We start from the raw sequence: 17,465 nt of genomic DNA, 5'->3' as shown, positions 1-17,465 counted from the left end.
TATACCGCTGTTTCCACTGTCATAAAAACGGGCTGATGACTTCCTTGTTCTATGAAGTCCCTCCTTCAGAAATACGTAACGAGTTCTGATTGTGCCAGCGGTTCCTGTGTTGTGATTCGACAGCAGTTTAGCGCATCTTGCCCGGAAAGGTCACGCCTCTTACCATAACGTGGAGATGCATGCGTTCAGTGTTATTGTAAACATGTCTTTAATTTTACCCTATCAATTTGAGCCGGAATCAGACCCGGTGATTTGACTGCGGGATGAAAATAACAGCGTTTCGACGACATGGCGACAAACACACTCTACAAACGCAACTCTTGTGTATTCCTGTGGGCGGAGGTTAGTCAAAAAACTGTTTTAGTGACGTCATTAAAGTAGGAAGTAGAGGGATGTAGTCCAAACTGGCCGTTCGATGTAGGCGACTTCTGTTAAATAAAATATCTCGCTTGGCATTGAACTTTGAGCTTTAAAATTTTACAGATTTTATTTATACTCTAACAACAACATTACACACTAACTAAAGTTTGAAACATGGGATCACGAAGAATGGGACCTTTAATATACATTTTAAAATTTAATTTATTCTTCTTATGGCATAGCTTAATTTCAGCAGCCATTACTCCAGGCTTCAGCCATGATTCATCAAATCATTCTAATATGCTGATATGGTGCTCAAGAAACATTTATTAGCCTATTATTGTCAATAAAAAAAAGTTGTGCTAATATTTTTGTGGAAACCATACTATGCATTTTTTTCAGGAGTCTTTGATGAATAGAAAGATTTACTTTTATGATTTTAATTAGAAAGTTAACAAGATATAATATAGATACAATATAGCACTTCATTTTTATTTTATAGAACAGTCAAAAAGTAGGAATAAGAGAGAGAGGAAGTGTGATTGTGACACGACCCAGGTCAGACTCAAACCTTGGTCTCCTCATGTGCCAACAGCTCTTATATAATCATGTGCACAGTCTATTGTGCCACAGCTTTGACTGTGAAAAACATTTTTTATAGAAATATTAGACTAGCTAAATATTTCTCTCTTTTTTAAAGCAATTTTTAAAAATGATCTATCGTGGCAATGGCTGTAACCACAAGAAGAACTTTTAATATGCTCCCCGGCAAAAAAACAATACAAACAAAAACAAAAAAACAATGTGCAAAAAAGAGTAAATGTCAAACTTAAATGAATCTAATAAGATAATGAGGGTACAATCTGAACTGTAAATGACAGAAAATGGGTTCAAAATTACAGTGCTGGTTTTCTAGCACCTGTGCCCTCCAATTCTCTGTAGTCTATCCAATTTTCTTCCATTCTTGTCTTCACCTGCGCAACTGCAAGATTTTATAGAAAACTTGCATCTATAAGGTCAAAATATTTGAATCAGTCGATGCAGATTTTATCCTAAATTAGTGCAAAAGACATCCAAATTGTTATTATTTAGAGTTTTCATCTTGCGTTTCATACTTTGGTTCACTGGCATTCATTCTTCTGAGGTTTACTAGTGTAATAGCTATGCACTGTGCCTTTCCTTGACATGATCCCTAAGGTAATACGCACTGAGTCGCCTCTCATCATCTCCTGACAAAAAACCCATATGGTGTTATCATCGAACGAATCAGACTGGGACTGCCATGCTCCAGACGGCAGAATGAATCCAATCTCGGCAATGAATATCATTGAGTGTACCTGATTACTCACACAAATGCAATGTAAGATTCTGTCATGAGGTTCCAGTAGAAAATGGCTTTTCATATTCATCAACAAGTCATTTCTGCTGGAAATATTCTGTTTGAACAGATGATTGAGAGCTGTCCGTTGAATGATGAGTGAGTTTCTGCAGGCAGTTGCGGAATGTGTCCCTACTGACTCCGATGGACTGTCAACAAGGGCGCCGTGTGGATGATGGAAGACCCTGCGTTCCATTCGGAAGGGCTCATCCCTATGCCCTAATCCCTTAAAGGGTTTACCCTCCGGAGTGAGAGCTTCGAATGGACGAAGGGTGTAGGGTCAGGTGACCAGATTTCTGAAATGGAAACCGGGGACATTTCCTATTTGAGTGGTCAAAATACCACCAAAATCTAATTTGTTAACTATTTATTAAAAAACGGGGACAATACATTTTTTTTATGGTTTTTTTTTTTAAATTGATGTGGATTACTTATTATTAGCTAGCTACATTAATAATTATTATGATTTAGTTTGATTATATTTTTGCTCTGGTGTTAATACAATTCACCAACAAACTATTAGGCCTACACGCTTAACATTGTAAAAGCATTTCAAAACAATATGCCTGTTATAACAGAAGCATGACTTTACAAAAGCACATTACATTACAAAAATAAAACATAAATATAAGATAAGAAGTACAAATATTTTTAACATTATTGAATTAATCTTTTTAATTTTCACATGCTGTTTTTACTGTATACTGAAATTACTGTTAACTGTTAACTTTTAACTATTTTGCATTTTAGATAATTTTAAGCACAAAGTAAGTTACACGAGTATTATTTATTTTAGTTGATTTTTTATTTATTCATATCTGATTGTACCTTCACCACGTAATGTGACGTGTGTGGAAATTGTTGTGACAGCAGAACTTTTGTGGACGTTTAAAATTGTGCAAAACAATCTTGCACCCTGTTGAGGCCCTGTTATAAAACATACAAACAGTATTACTTTAATTTAACATGAATAGTTAGTATGTTACTACCTTGAAACCGATAATGATGTTTATTTTTATATTTGACGATAATGGCGCTCTGCTGATCCATCCTGCGTTCCATTCGGAAGGGCTCATCCCTATGCCTTATCCCTTCGAAGGGTTTACTCTACGGAGTGAGAGCTTCAAAGGGATGAAGGGTGTAGGGGTCAAAAAAACTCTTTTTTTGAAATGCACTTCTGTGTCATCTTAAAGGATTAGTTCACCCAAAAATGAAAATTCTGTCATTTATTACTTACCCTCATGCCATTCCACATCCGTAAGACCTTCGTTCATCTTCAGAACACAAATTAAGATATTTTAGTTGAAATCCGATGGCTCCGTGAGGCTTTCATAGGAAGCAATGACACTTCCTCTCTACTAAAAACATATTTAAATCAGTTCATGTGAGTACAGTGGCTCAATATTAATATTATAAAGCGACGAGAATATTTTTGGAGTGCCAAAAAAACCCCCAAAAAAACCCCACTTATTTATCGAATCTGCTGTTCGGAGCGCCAAAGTCACGTGATTTCAGCCGTTGGCAGTTTGACACCGATTCGATACACTGGCTGCATCCGAAAACTGGAAAATGCTGCCTTCTGAGGACACATTTCAAGGTAGTAAGGCATCAAGGTACGTCCGAATCCAATGTTAGCTTCACTTCCTGTCTCATGAGATACCTTGCTCAGATCGATTTTTGAAGGAAGCATAGATGTATCCTTAGCTGCCTTTGATATCCCACAATCCTGTGCTTTCCATTCTGTGACAGTTGAGCTAGAAAAATAAAGATGGCGTCCGAAAGTTGCGTTTGCTGCTCAGTTTGTGTATAAATGTTCGATTTTGACCAACATATTTCAATTTTGATATAATTTCTATCGAGAAATTACTACTGTAATAATTAAATATTTGTTTAGTTCTCACCAAAGCTCGCGCTATATTGCTGTAGATCATTAAACTGTTACGCTGCCTCAGAAGTCTGTCCGAAATCAGTTTCGTGAGGTACCTTCATGTACAAATGCTGCCGTACAAGTCATTCTCTTATAAGACAGCGAGGCAGCAAGACAGCTACCTAGGTTTTCGGACACAGCCACTGATTCAGTGTGCTCCGATGCTTCCTGAAGCATTGTTTTGAAATCGGCCATCACTAAATAAGTCGTTATTTTGGGGTTTTTTGGCGCACCAAAAAAATTCTCGTCGCTTTATAACATTAATATTGAACCACTGTACTCACATGAACTGATTTAAATATGTTTTTGGTACCTTTATGGATCTTGAGAGAGGAAATGTCATTGCTCCCTGTGAAGGCCTCACGGATCGGATCGGATTTCAACTAAAATATCTTAATTTGTGTTCTGAAGATGAACGAAGGTCTTACAGGTGTGGAACGGCATAAGGGTAAGTACTAAATGACAGAATTTTCATTTTTGGGTGAACTAACCCTTTAACGTGACAATCAAGGAGGAGTAGATTGTGTATGCTGCGCCCTTTGTTTAAAGTTAGTTTATTTATTTATTTATTTTTGGTTTATCGCACCATATTGTATATTGTATCTATGAATTTTAAACTTTTGAATTGACTGATTAAGGGAGCTGTAAAGTATTTTTAAGTACAAATGTTTTGACCATATTAATGTACCAAATCGTACTCGTATAAATATTCAATAATATAGAAAAATATACATACATTTATTGGTCAAATCGAACTCCGAGCCTCCTGTACCCAGAGGCTCTGCCTGTACCCATTCTGTGACGTAAAACAACTTCCCTGTGCAAAGGATCATGGGGGCCCAGTGAAGTGGCCAGTTTTGAACACTTCGGGTGCTTCTTAATATCCCTCCTCGTCTCCTCGCTCCTCCATCCTATGACCCGGAATACGATCGAGCTCAGCCATCTTGAAGGACATCTCAATTCTCTAATTGCACCGCGAGGAGGCGAGGATCGAGGAGTGAGGAGGCTTCCTGAGGAGTCATGAGCGAAGATACATTCGGTGCGTTCCAAACGGGATATATCGCCCTCCGAAGGGCATTTCGGAGTGAAAACAATCATTGCCGCCATATTGAAGGGTCGTTCCAAACCGAAGTGCTCAAAACGGCCACTTCAAAGGGCCCTTCGGAATGAAGGATTTCGAAGGGTACAACTGATGGACACTTCGGGCCCCCATGATCCTTTAAACAGGGAAGTTGTTTGTCGTCACAGAATGGGTACAGGAGGCTCAGAGTTCGCTTTTAACTATAAATGTATGTATAGTATTTTTCTATACTACTGTAATATTTATACGAGTTAGATTTAGTACATTTATGGTCAAAACGACATTGTACTTCAACAAATATACTTTACAGCTCCCTTTAACAGTCCATACAAATGTTTAAAATACATAGACACAATACACATTATGGTGCGATAAACCAAAAATAACTAAATATATAAACTAACGTTAAACAAAGGGCGCAGCTTGCACAATCTACTCCTCCTTGATTGTCTCGTTAAGATGACGCAGAAGTGCGTTCCAAAAAAGGAGTATTTTTGACCCCTACACCCTTCATCCCTTCGAAGCTCTCACTCCAGTGGGTAAACCCTTTGAAGGGATTAGGGCATAGGGACGATCCCTTCCGAATGGAACGCAGGGATAGGTGCATCCTTTGCAGAAGTCTTTCTCATCGAGAAACGTGACGCACGTATAAATTCTCCTCCCCCTCCATATCTGTCACAATAATATAAATGTATGCTTTACTTTTACAGTTTAAATAAACTTTATACCTCATATATTTCAACGGGGCATCTTGCTTTATTAATATTTATTATAATTTTTTAAAATAACCAAACTTTTTTAACATATGGATAGGTCCCTGAAGTGCAGCTGATGACGCTTTGAAGTGATGCTAAAGGGAGTGAGGATACATCATTTCACTTGATTCAATTCCTCTGTCCTCGCATCTTTTCCTTGCATCCTTCCCTCGCATCCTGAAGAGGTGGAGCTAAGACGTGAGGAAAGGAAGCAAGGAAAGGAAACGAGGATGCACAAATAAGAATTGAGAAGCACCCTTCGGTTTGGAACGACCCTTCAATATGGCGGCCATGATTATTTTCACTCCGAAGTGCCCTTCGGAGGGCGATATATCCCGTTTGGAACGCACCGCCAGATTAGCCAACGTTTTTCATGAAGTAGCGGCGCGCGCGCGACCAAGTGAAGCTGCACAGCCCCCTCTGTTGGTGAACATGATCACTACAGCAGGTAACGCTCCGATAACCAGCAGGCTGCTGTATGCTGGTCATGCTTTTTTGGAATGTATTTGCAGGTGGGTTTGAAAAAGATATAAAACGGGGACATTTCCGGGGATAGCTCCAGTCGGGGACAGAACACCAAAAACCGGGACTGTCCCCGGAAAACGGGGACGCTGGTTACACAGTGTGAGTGTAGGGGTAAAAAAAACAAAAACAAAAAAAACACTCTTTTTTTTGGAACGCACTTCTGCGTAGTGATGGGCAGAGCGAGGCTTCGTGAAACACTGAAGCAGTTGAATCAAATGTGCCGTGATGTTTCGAGGCTTCGAAACAATCTGACACCCGACTCCACGGTGACACCTAGTGGTCAGAACAGTGTAAATGCAACAAAACTCACACTAAACATGCAGTAAAAGGGTCATTCTACAGAAACGTCCACTTTTGGTATGACAAAATGTCTTAAAATATATATATATTTTTTTAACATTTAAACTTAGACCACATTATTATATTACACTTGGACTTTATGAATACACATAAATGACAGCTTAATGATTTTTTATTTTTTTTGTACATTTATTTAAAGATTGCATGTCCCCTTTTTTTTTGTCACTGGTGTTACCTTACTACTTTGGCATTTGTAAACATTTTTATGAAATATTATTTCTCAATTTTTTTCTGCACATTCAGTCAGAGTTACAGATTAATAATAATAATGCAAAAAATAAGGAGATTATGTGTTATTTATTAAGTTAAAAGTGTTAGTTAAAAGTGTGATTGAATGATGTTAATTCAATTGCGCAACCATGTATTTGCTATAACAATAAAAATCTTTGAAAAACAGTTATAAACCAGTAATGATGCAATCCTTTAAATCTTAATTCTTGAGTGTAGCAGAATTCAATTAATGTAAAATTATTATCATGTCACATATGACATTTTATTTAATGTGACAGACAAAAAACAGTAACACCAGTGACAAAATGAATCACCAGTGACGTATACATAAGACCAAAGATCCTTAATTTTTCAACTAGAATTAAGTAGTTTGGACTAAATTTTTACATTTGGTGTACAATAAAAGACTATCGTTGACACTTAGTGAAAGCAGTCAGTAAAAGATCATAAACAACATTTTAAAACTAAAGTCGCTGCACTGAATTTAGCCAAATCCCCTTAATTTAGCCATATCTGACCAAAGGAGGATTAACAATGAGAAAGAAAAGTTAGAATCATGTAATCTTAGTGCTTTTTTATGCAAAATAACTAAATGAATAGCTTTAAATAAAGTTTATCTATAAACGGGTAACACCAGTGACGGTGACACCAGTGATATTTTCATAAAAAGGTAACACTAGTGACATTTTTCATGAAAAATGCATTTTACAAAATGGCTGCTGCAAGGAATCAATCCACATGTTGTGAATCATGATATATTCACTAAATTAAGTAATTTAATCCATTTGTATTCTAGTTTTTTATAATTCCCTAGCAACAAAGTAGGTCACACCAGTGACTTCAACTAAAAGCTTCATATGAAAATATGATTTTATAATTAAAATATCTGATAACTGAAAAGAGATAGTGGACTTTCCATTGGCCTTTCTTCATTGATCTTCAGGAAACAGGTAGAAGGAAGTCAAGTGATGTCATCAGTGTGATTTTTTCTTTCAAAATAAGAGATTTTTGTTAAAGGTAACACCAGTGACACAACACCAGGGGACCACTACATTCATTAAAAAATGTATAATATTTATTTAGCATTTGGTTTTTTTATGTCATTTACATTATATATTTGATAGTTATGCATACATTATTGTATTTGAAATGGTAGAAAAACCTGTTTGTGAGCTCAAAATAAAGCCCTTTCCCTCTGTACATGACTGTGGGGACGAGCACTTCTGTGGCGCTTGGAATTTTTATAATTAATTAAAAAACAAATATTGCCACATTGATGGCTCAACAAGGTTTCATTGTTCAAATAACATATTGTTTCATATTAAAATATAAAAAAATTGTAATCCTAAAGTGTTTTTTAAGTGTAATATTTCTGTAAAGTCTAGGGACAGAAAAGTGGACGTTTCTGTAGAATGACCCAAAAACACCTTTTACAAATCTATTGCAAATGTTTTATTGAGAGTAAAATCAATCAAATGCAAATAACTAATCATCTAATAAGATTAAATATATTGTGTCTGTATAATATGTGTTCTTTTATCAATTTTCAAGGCTTGTTTCTCTGTTCCATGGCTCAAGCTAAACAGGCAAATAAGAGATTAATAACTACCATTATTTATTTTGATTATTCTAATGTCTAATTAAAACATCTACAAATTTATAAAACTTATCAGAGATCAGGTAAAACCCATACACACTTTTTCAACAGTTCTCAGTGAATCTGCATGATTCATGGGTTAACTTTATCATCGCCCTCTACCGGTGAACCACTGAAATTTCAAACTTTTGAAATGTTTCGAAACAGTGATGATATAATGAAGCCTCGTTTACTAAAATCACGTGACTTTGGCAGTTTGATACACGCTCCGAATCACTGATTCGAAACAAATGATTCATGAAGCTTCGGAGCTTCATGAAGCACGTGTTTCGAAATCGGCCATCACTACTTCTGCGTCATCTTAACGAGACAATCAAAGAGGACTAGCCTAGATTGTCTCTGGCGTATTGTTTTATTGTTATATGATGATGACAATTGTTGTTATTGTTTTTTTGTTTGTTTGTTTGTTTTTCTTCTGTTAAACATTAAAAAAAAAAAAAAAAAAAAAGACTACCCTAGATTGTGCAAGCTGCGCCCTTTGTTTAACGTTATTTTATTTATTTATTTTTGGTTTATTGCACCATATTGTATATTGTCTATGTATTTTAAACATTTGAATGGACTTATAAAGGGAGCTGTAAAGTATTTTTGTTTAATGTCGTTTTGACCATATTAATGTACCAAATCTAACTCATATAAATATTACTGTAGTATAGAAAAATACTATACATACATTTATAGGATCATGGAGGCCTGAAGTGTCCATCAGTTGTTCTATTCTTTTTGGTTGTACCATTCGAAATCCTTAATTCCGAAGGGCCCTTTGAAACTTCGGTTTGGAATGACCCTTCAATATGGCGGCTATAATTTCACTCCGAAGTGCCCTTTGGAGGGCGATCCCGTTTGGAATGCACCGTCTCAGTGTCACGACTAGGGCTGTGTATTGCCAAGAATCTGGCGATACGATATGTATCACGATACAGGGGTTACGATACGATATATTGTGATATATTGCGATACTGTAAGAAAGCCGATATATTGCGATATTTCTTGTTTTTTTTTAGAAAAAGGATGTAATTTTAGAAACAGTCATGAAGAACACCACCATATGCACAAAATCTTACAAAGAACTTTATTATATTTAATCAATACAGTATAATTTGCATTTATATCACAATCACTATTTTGTGCAATCTAAGGGAAAATTGTAAAGTGACTGCAGTATTATTTAGGTGTAGCTATATGTTTTAAAGGTTCACAGTATAGCAGTTTTTAATTTCTAAAAAAATTCTTGTTTTATATTTAATATTGTAAAGCTGCTTGCTGTAAAGCAGTCTATTGTATAAAGTGGTATTTAAATAAACTGAAGTGCTGAACTGCAGAGCTGGTGCAAACATATCCACATCGCTATGATCAGATGCTTTCTTTATGCTGTCACCGCTGTCATTTTTTGTTTTGTGTTTATTTTGTTACTGAGCGGAAAATGTGCTTAAAAAAAAGCCTTGAAAGTGGTATTAACATTGCAGTCTGACGGAGGCCAAAAACACAACAGTTAGTTCATATTAGCTCAGGTCCATTAAATAATAACAGATACAACTTTTGATTTTATATAATGTATTAGTAAATGTTGAAATTAACATTAACATTAGAGAATAACTGAGATTCCTTCCTGCAAAGTTAAGTTCCAACCCTGATCTAACACTACTGTAGATCAATAATTACAGACAGGTGTGTTGGATCTGAGCATGCAGATAGGTAGATCACTAGGCACAGGATCGATAATTCTACCAAATGTTAATATTAAATGTTGATAATTCTACTATATGTCTTTATGGTTTTCAAATTATGCTTAATTTAATGTGTCAAAGGTTCCAAATAGTAGTTACTCGATCAAGCGTTTTACAGCCCAAAGACTGTGAAATGACTGGAAAAGGTCTCCACGACTTTATTACCAAGATCATTTGAGGTCAACAGGAATCACAAAGGATGAGGTATCCTCAAGGATGAGATCATCAACCAATGAGCTGCTGGACACAGGTTATCTTGAGTCTCTATTTATCATTGATTTTGTGTGAATGTGTGTGTGTGTGTGTGTGTGTGTGTGTGTGCTTTGACTCTCACAGTGTTGAGTTTGTGCACTCAGTTCAGCTTCTGCTATGAATTGGATTTTTCTTAGTAGTCAATAAATGTCAAAGCACATATCCTGACATTATCCTGTCATTTGTGTTCCTGAAAAAAAAAGCTTGAGGCCACAAAATCCCAGTATCCCAGCTGTAGGACAGAAGTCACAAAAAAGAAAAACATTTTGGTAAGTATTGCTAGTTCTGAGATTTTTGTAGCCAACGACATTTGACTAAGAATGTGATGCTAAATATATTCTTAAAATATCCATGTTTAAATGTATCCTCAAAATATAATAGGGGGTTATGACCAATTCAAGCAAATAACATGTCATGAAAGTTATTGTAAGACTTGTATTTCTTCAGCATTCCAACACGACCAGTTCAAAATGTTTTGGACAGGATTTAGTGAAGGGAAACCCTCCCTTACAGAGTGAATAGTCTGGTTAAATGAACATGAGAGTGCACAGCGAGTCAGTAATGTCCCTTAACACAGCTCTCAATGGTCCATTTGCCTGAGTCTCGGTTATCTACTTATTGACCTTGTCACCAGTCCATACCATTGACTCAAATGTTGTGGATGTGTTAGCATGAGTGGGTGTGTCTCTGTGTGTATGTGAGGAGTGATTAACTGACAGAGGGTTACAGATTAGTTAGTAACATATTCAGTTTTTGTCCCGTGTCCCATAGAGCTGTGGTCCTCAATGATTTCCTGTATTGATGATTCCTTTTGATTCACTTTTCACCTCTCCATCCGTGCACTGCTACTAAGATCAGGTAAGAATTTTTACCAAGTATGTTTTTTTAAGTTGAAAAACAAAAATTAATACCTCATTAAAAGTTACTACATGTAGCTGTATTCCTGTAAGAAGGAAATTTGGGTAATCCATTGACCGGATGAAATATGGTGTTAGGGTTCTGCGACATATATTTGATATGTTTTTATCTGCATTTTGGTTGTTTGGGTGTCTCCGTTGCTGGTGTAATTCATTGTTTGCACTTTTAATCTTTACAAATTTGTGTTTTTGAGGTAAAAGGGCCGGTTTTTAAGCAAATTTGCTAAATCCTTGAGAGGGTTCTGGGGCATCCTTGGAAGTTTTTAGATCTATCTATTCTGTCTATCTATTTATCTATGGTTTGGGGTCAGTAAGATTTTTTTAAAAGAAATTAATACATTTTTTTCAGAGAAATTATGCATCAAATTGATCAACTGTGACAGTAAAGCAATTTATGATGTTACAAAATATTTCTATTTCAAATAAATGCTGTTCTTTTAAACTTTTTATTCATCAAAGAATCTTGGAAAAAAATATATCACAGTTTTCACAAAAATATTAAGTAGCACAATTGACAGCACTGATAATAAGAAATATTTCTTGAGCATCAAATCAGCATATTAGAATGATTTCCGAAGGATCATGTGACACTGAAAACAGGAGTAATGGCTGCTGAAAATTCAGCTTTGCCATCACATGAATCAAGTAATTTTTTTTAAATATATTCAAATAGAATAAAATTGTAATACAATTTCATAATATGTTTATGCTTTTTACTGTATTTTTGATCAAATAAATTTAGCCTTAGCGAGCAAAAGAGACTTTTTAAAAAATAAAGAAATCTTACTGCCCCCAAACTTTCCAATGCTAGTTCAAAAGCAATATTTAAAAAAAAAAAGCAATTTAAAAAAGTGATGAGTGATGACATTTATCTTTAATCATTTTAATGCATGAGATAATCTGTAGAATTGTTAAGATAAATCACTTATTATTACTGAATCAGATTTCATTTAACTTGATGAATATATTCATGTTTCTTGTTAATGGCTGTCACTGTACATCCTATTTAAGGGGTCCTGTGAACAAGACCTATTTTGAGCATTTTAATCACTGATTGACGCTGCAAGTGTTTTAATAGCCTCATCTCATGCTGGCAATGAAAAGTAAAATGTTCATGGTGAATTAACGCTGTCAATACTAAAAATTCTGAGTGTTGCTCATAAACTAATGAGCAACTGAAACAGTGTAATTTACCAAGGGAAATTACTAATTATTTTTTGTGAATGTGGGTCTGTATAGACTGAGTGAGAGTGCCTGAAGTGAAAAAGAATAGGGAGGTTAGCGAAAAGAAATTAGAGCGACACATACAGGAAGAGAGAGAGGACACTGGGCCAGTGCTGTAAGTGGGTTGAGTACAAATGGGGACCCATTGATTGAGCCTGGGAGTGAGGATGGCCGACAGCATTTCTCTTTCTCTCCCTTTCACCATTGTTCTCTCTCTCTTGCTCTGATGGCCATTGGGTGTGAAGGACACCAATGTGACAACTAATTATCCAGTTTGGAACCCAACAGAGCTAATCAAATGCAACACCATGCTTCCTTATTATGATCTGAAAGTTTATGATTCTTCTCCTGAGCAAGTTCATGCTTATCTGAGCAAGAATTATAGTGCAGCCCTATTAATAAGTATTAGAGAAGTGTGGACATTTGGGGAAAAAAACTTAATTACGTTGCATAATTTATTGGCTGTATTTATTACTTTGATCAGAAAAATGAGCATGTTGTTTTTGGTATATACACTCTAAAAAATGCTGGGTTAAACAACCCAAGTTGGGTTGAAAATGGACAAACCCAGCGTTTGGGTTGTTTTAACCCAGCGGTTGGGTTAAATGTTTGACCAACCTGCTGGGTAGTTTTATTTAAACCAACTATTGTTTAAAAATTGCTATATGGCTAGCTTAAAATGAACCCAAAATAGTTGGGAAATTAAAAACCAGATGCAATTAGAGGCAACAATAATAGACAAAAGGTGAATGTTTATTAATAATCTTTAATATTTTATTAATATAAATTTAATAGTTTAATAGTTTATTAATATACATTTATTAATAAGCAATTTAATAAATGTTTATTGTTTAATAATTATTCATTGAACATTAATAAATGTTCATTTCCAACATACTTTGGGTTAATTTTAATTAAGCAATACAGTAATTTTTAAACAATAGTTGAGTTAAATAAAACTACCCAGCAGGTTGGACAAACATTTAACCCTACCGCTGGGTTAAAACAACCAAATTGCTGGGTTTGTCCATTTTCAACCCAACTTGGGTTGTTTTTAACCCAGCATTTTTTAGAGTGTACATTGTTGATTGGGTTAAAAATACACAACTGTAAGATTTTTCAAATATTTAAAAAAAAAAAGTATCTTAAAAAGTCATATAAGTCTCTTATGCTCACCAAGGCCTCATTAATTTCATCAAAAATGCAGTAATGCTATAAAATATTTTTACAACTTAAAATGATCTATTTAAATGTATTTTAAAATGTCATTTATTTCTGTGATGGCAAAGCTAAATTTTTAGCAGCCATTACTACAGTTTTCTGTCACATGATCCTTCAGAAAATATCCTAATGTGCTGATTTGGTGTTCAAGAAACTTCATTGGTAACACTTTACAATAAGATTCATTTGTTAACATTAATGTATTAACTAACTAATATGAACTAACCACGAACAATACAGTATTTGTTAATCTTTGTTAACATTAGTTAATAAAAATACAGCTGTTTGTTAGTTCGATAGTTTAATAGTTTGTTCATGTTACTTCACAGAGCATTAACTAATGTTAACAAATGTTAACAAATACAACTCTTGATTTTTATAATGTTTTAGTAAATGTTGAAATTAACATTAACAAAGATTAATAAATGCTGTAGAAGTGCAGTTCATTATTAGTTAATGTTAACTAATGTAGTTAACTAATGTTAACTAATGAATATGTTGAATGTTGAAAAAAGTTGTGATGCTTATTACTTTTGTGGAAACTGTGAAAAACAAAACAAAAAAAACCAAGATACTTTGATGAATAGAAAGTACAGCATTAACAGCAATAATTTGAAATATAAATCTTTTGTAACTGTCTCAATGGTCACTTTTGATCAGTTTAATGCATCCTTGCTGACAAAAAGTATTAATCTCTTTCAGAAACTTTTAAACGGTAATGTATTTTCATTTTAAATTACAAAAGAGCTAGATTGATTAGTAGAATAAATAGCCTGCACATTTATTGGATTGTATCCAGAATATCTTTCAAAGTCAGCGGGCAGTAGTAATTCAATTTCACAGTTGTAATTAAATCGCAGTAATTCATCTAATAAAATGTAGAAGTATAATTTGTGCTCATTAATGCACAAATTAATGCACTTACATTATTAATGCACTCACATTATTAATGTAAGTGTATATCAAAATCTTAACCAGTGAGAAAATTCTAGTGGCTTTATAATGAATGGAAGAGACCGGCCTTCAGTAAGACTGCATGAGTTTTCCTCTGGTCGTGTAATTATGTATCTTTCCATTGGTCATTTGCTCTGTTAATTATTTCGCTATTGATCTGTGATCGGCATAGTTTCAGCAGGCAGCTCAATGCTCGGTGTGTGCCACTGCCCCCAGTCATGCCCCTGACCTTCTGTTGTGCATGAACAAAGCTCATAACGAGAGAGCGTGATGATTTGACATTTTTTAAGGATGTTACAGAAATACACATTTGCTTTGCAATTTTGACATATGAAAGACTCAAAACCAGCAAACACCTTTTTGCATTCTGTCTTTACAATATATATCAATATTAAATCTTATTATCTGCATTCACTCAGGATGGACCATGATCGAGGCATGGGAAACAGTCGTTACCGCTATGAGGAGGAGGAGGAGGGTGAGTAGCCTAAGGCATGAATCCCCCCCCCCACACACACACACACACAAATATAAGAACTGACTGGTTAACCAGGCGATCAGCATGACAGTAGTTCATGTTGTGCAGTGAGGTTAGTTCAGGACTGTCACAGTTATGTTCAGTTTGTATGAGTTTTCATGGACATTCAGTTGTTTTCTTTAGTCACATGTCTTCCTTTGTTCAGTTTTCCCACCACTCTTTTAGTTGCTATGGTAATTCATTAATCATCACAGGTGTTTGTTATCATTACCCTCGTTTACCTTTCTATTTAAGTTGCCGTGTTTGTTCACTCATGGTCTTGGCCCGTATGTATAAAGCTGCTCAGAGTAAAATTTTAGTCTTAAAGGGATAGTTCACCCAATAATACACCTGATCACCCTAATACACCTGATCGCGCTCTGACAGCGGCAGTGATGTCTCGCGCTTATACTTCAATGATCAGACCTCACTAAGCGAATGCTGAACGCGGTTGGACATAGTGGTGTATTAGAGTTAAAAAATGATATAAATACTGTTCGCACAAACCGATCGTTTCGTGTCTTAGGACATCAATGTGTCGTCACGATCCGCAGGGTTTAATTTGGACTTGTCTATGCAAGTTTTATTTACTCTTATAGTAGAAGTTCCCATCCACTAGCATTATTTGACTGACAGACGGCGACGGTTGGAGTTAAAAATCATTATTTGTGTTCTGCTGAAGAAACAAAGTCACCTACATCTTGGATGCACTGGGTGTAAGCACATAAACATCAAATTTTCATTTTTGGGTGAACCATCCCTTTAAGTGTGTCAAAATTCTAAGAATGACGTGATTTTACTCTTATTCTTAGACTTAAGAATAAGTGTGTTTCATAAAGGTTACTAAGTGTCAAGACTAGGTCTTAGCTCCTACATTATTTAGGAGAGCTGGAGAGATGTCTTAACCTAATTCTTTTTGTAACTGACCTAGTAAGAAATGTAATAACTTTAAATAAATGTAAAAAATGTAATAAATATTACTTAAACAATAATTTAGTATGTTTAATGCATTTTAACACGTGATTTCTCAAAATCGTTGTTGAACACTGTTGATATTTGAAATCAACCCAAACAAACATTGCGCTGCCTTCAAAACTCACACTCCAATACTAACCACCCTGCTCCGAGTCGATCTTGAACTCCGGCCCGATCACTGCTGTCATGCGAGGCGAATGCACTATCAATGACGTTAAACACCTCATTCTCTAGCGGGCATCAGTGTGCAGTAGTTAACCTGCAAAACTCTCACTGCCTGGCCTCTGTAACACACATAATGAGAGTGGATGTCTGTTTATCACAGCTGACACGCAACAAAATGCTTCATGAAAAGTAAAGTGCAGTTGATGAACAAACGACAAGGAAGCACAAAAGATGAACATACAGTACACAAGAGTAAATACAAACAAGAGTTTCTTGTTAATTGCAAACAATTTTGCTTAAACCATCAAAATATGAGGAAAATATTTTTATTTTTATGTTTATATTATTTAAATGTTTTAAAATATGACATTGACTACAACATAATCAGTTTTTAATATTTCATTGGTTCTCTCTTGTTTATGCATGTGTTCATCATTACTTTGCATGACAGCCTGGCCGAAAATAATTTGAAATAATTTGAAATTTCATTTCATTATCACACATGAAACAATTGACTCCAAGCACAGCTACACGATATGCTTACATCTTTTAACACATTTTTAAAAATATTTGAATTAAGGTTGAAGATGTCAATTTTCATATGGCTGGACATCACATTTGGCTACTACTCTATGGCAGTTCATTGACTTTCCAACTGACCATCAAAACATGTGGCAAAAGAAAGCCACTTTTATGTTGACTGTGGGCTTCCCTTGAGTTGTTGGAGCCATTGCTGAACTCATGACACATCATTGCTCCAACTGTGAATGAGGAGACATATATCAATAGAAAAACATTCCTCACCATCAATACTAATTTGTGATAATTTTGCACAATGCAAAGCTATTTTTAAAAATAAAATAAAATATTAAAACATTTCAGTGTCTTTTTCAAAAAAAATTTTTTTTATAATACCATTAAATGATTGGTATTGTGCTGCTGTGACTTTACCCTTGCAGGCTCACTATTGGCTGATTCAGAGGTTGAGGGAGGTTTAGTTCACAACACTTAAGTCAGCACTTAAAGGGTTAGTTCACCCAAAAATGAAAATTATGTCATTAATTACTCACCCTCATGTCGTTCCAAACCCGTAAGACCTCCGTTCATCTTCGGAACACAGTTTAAGATATTTTAGATGTAGTCCGACAGCTTTCTGTCCCTCCATTGAAAGTGTAGGTACAGTATACTGTCCATGTCCAGAAAGCTAATAAAAAGATCATCAAAGTAGTCCATGTGCCA

At 35.2% G+C, this 17,465-nt stretch overlaps 1 protein-coding gene across 2 annotated transcripts in view; it reads left to right on the top strand.

The window, feature by feature from the left end:
- Positions 1-9,645: 9,645 nt before the first annotated feature.
- slc4a5a (solute carrier family 4 member 5a) overlaps positions 9,646-17,465 on the top strand; it is a 44,489-nt gene continuing 36,669 nt past the window's right edge. The window contains exons 1-4 of one of the 2 annotated variants that reach the window (XM_048187271.1): positions 9,646-10,251; positions 10,457-10,522; positions 11,025-11,111; positions 14,989-15,047. In XM_048187271.1, the coding sequence (XP_048043228.1) occupies positions 14,990-15,047 (58 nt within the window). In that variant the 5' untranslated portion in view covers positions 9,646-10,251; positions 10,457-10,522; positions 11,025-11,111; position 14,989. The remainder of the gene's footprint in view (positions 10,252-10,456; positions 10,523-11,024; positions 11,112-14,988; positions 15,048-17,465) is intronic. The other variant, XM_048187270.1, reaches the window with a different exon arrangement.

The sequence above is a fragment of the Megalobrama amblycephala genome, linkage group LG4, assembly GCF_018812025.1.
Source record: "Megalobrama amblycephala isolate DHTTF-2021 linkage group LG4, ASM1881202v1, whole genome shotgun sequence".
Lineage (NCBI taxonomy): Eukaryota > Metazoa > Chordata > Actinopteri > Cypriniformes > Xenocyprididae > Megalobrama > Megalobrama amblycephala.
This window is presented reverse-complemented; position numbering and strand designations above follow the sequence as displayed.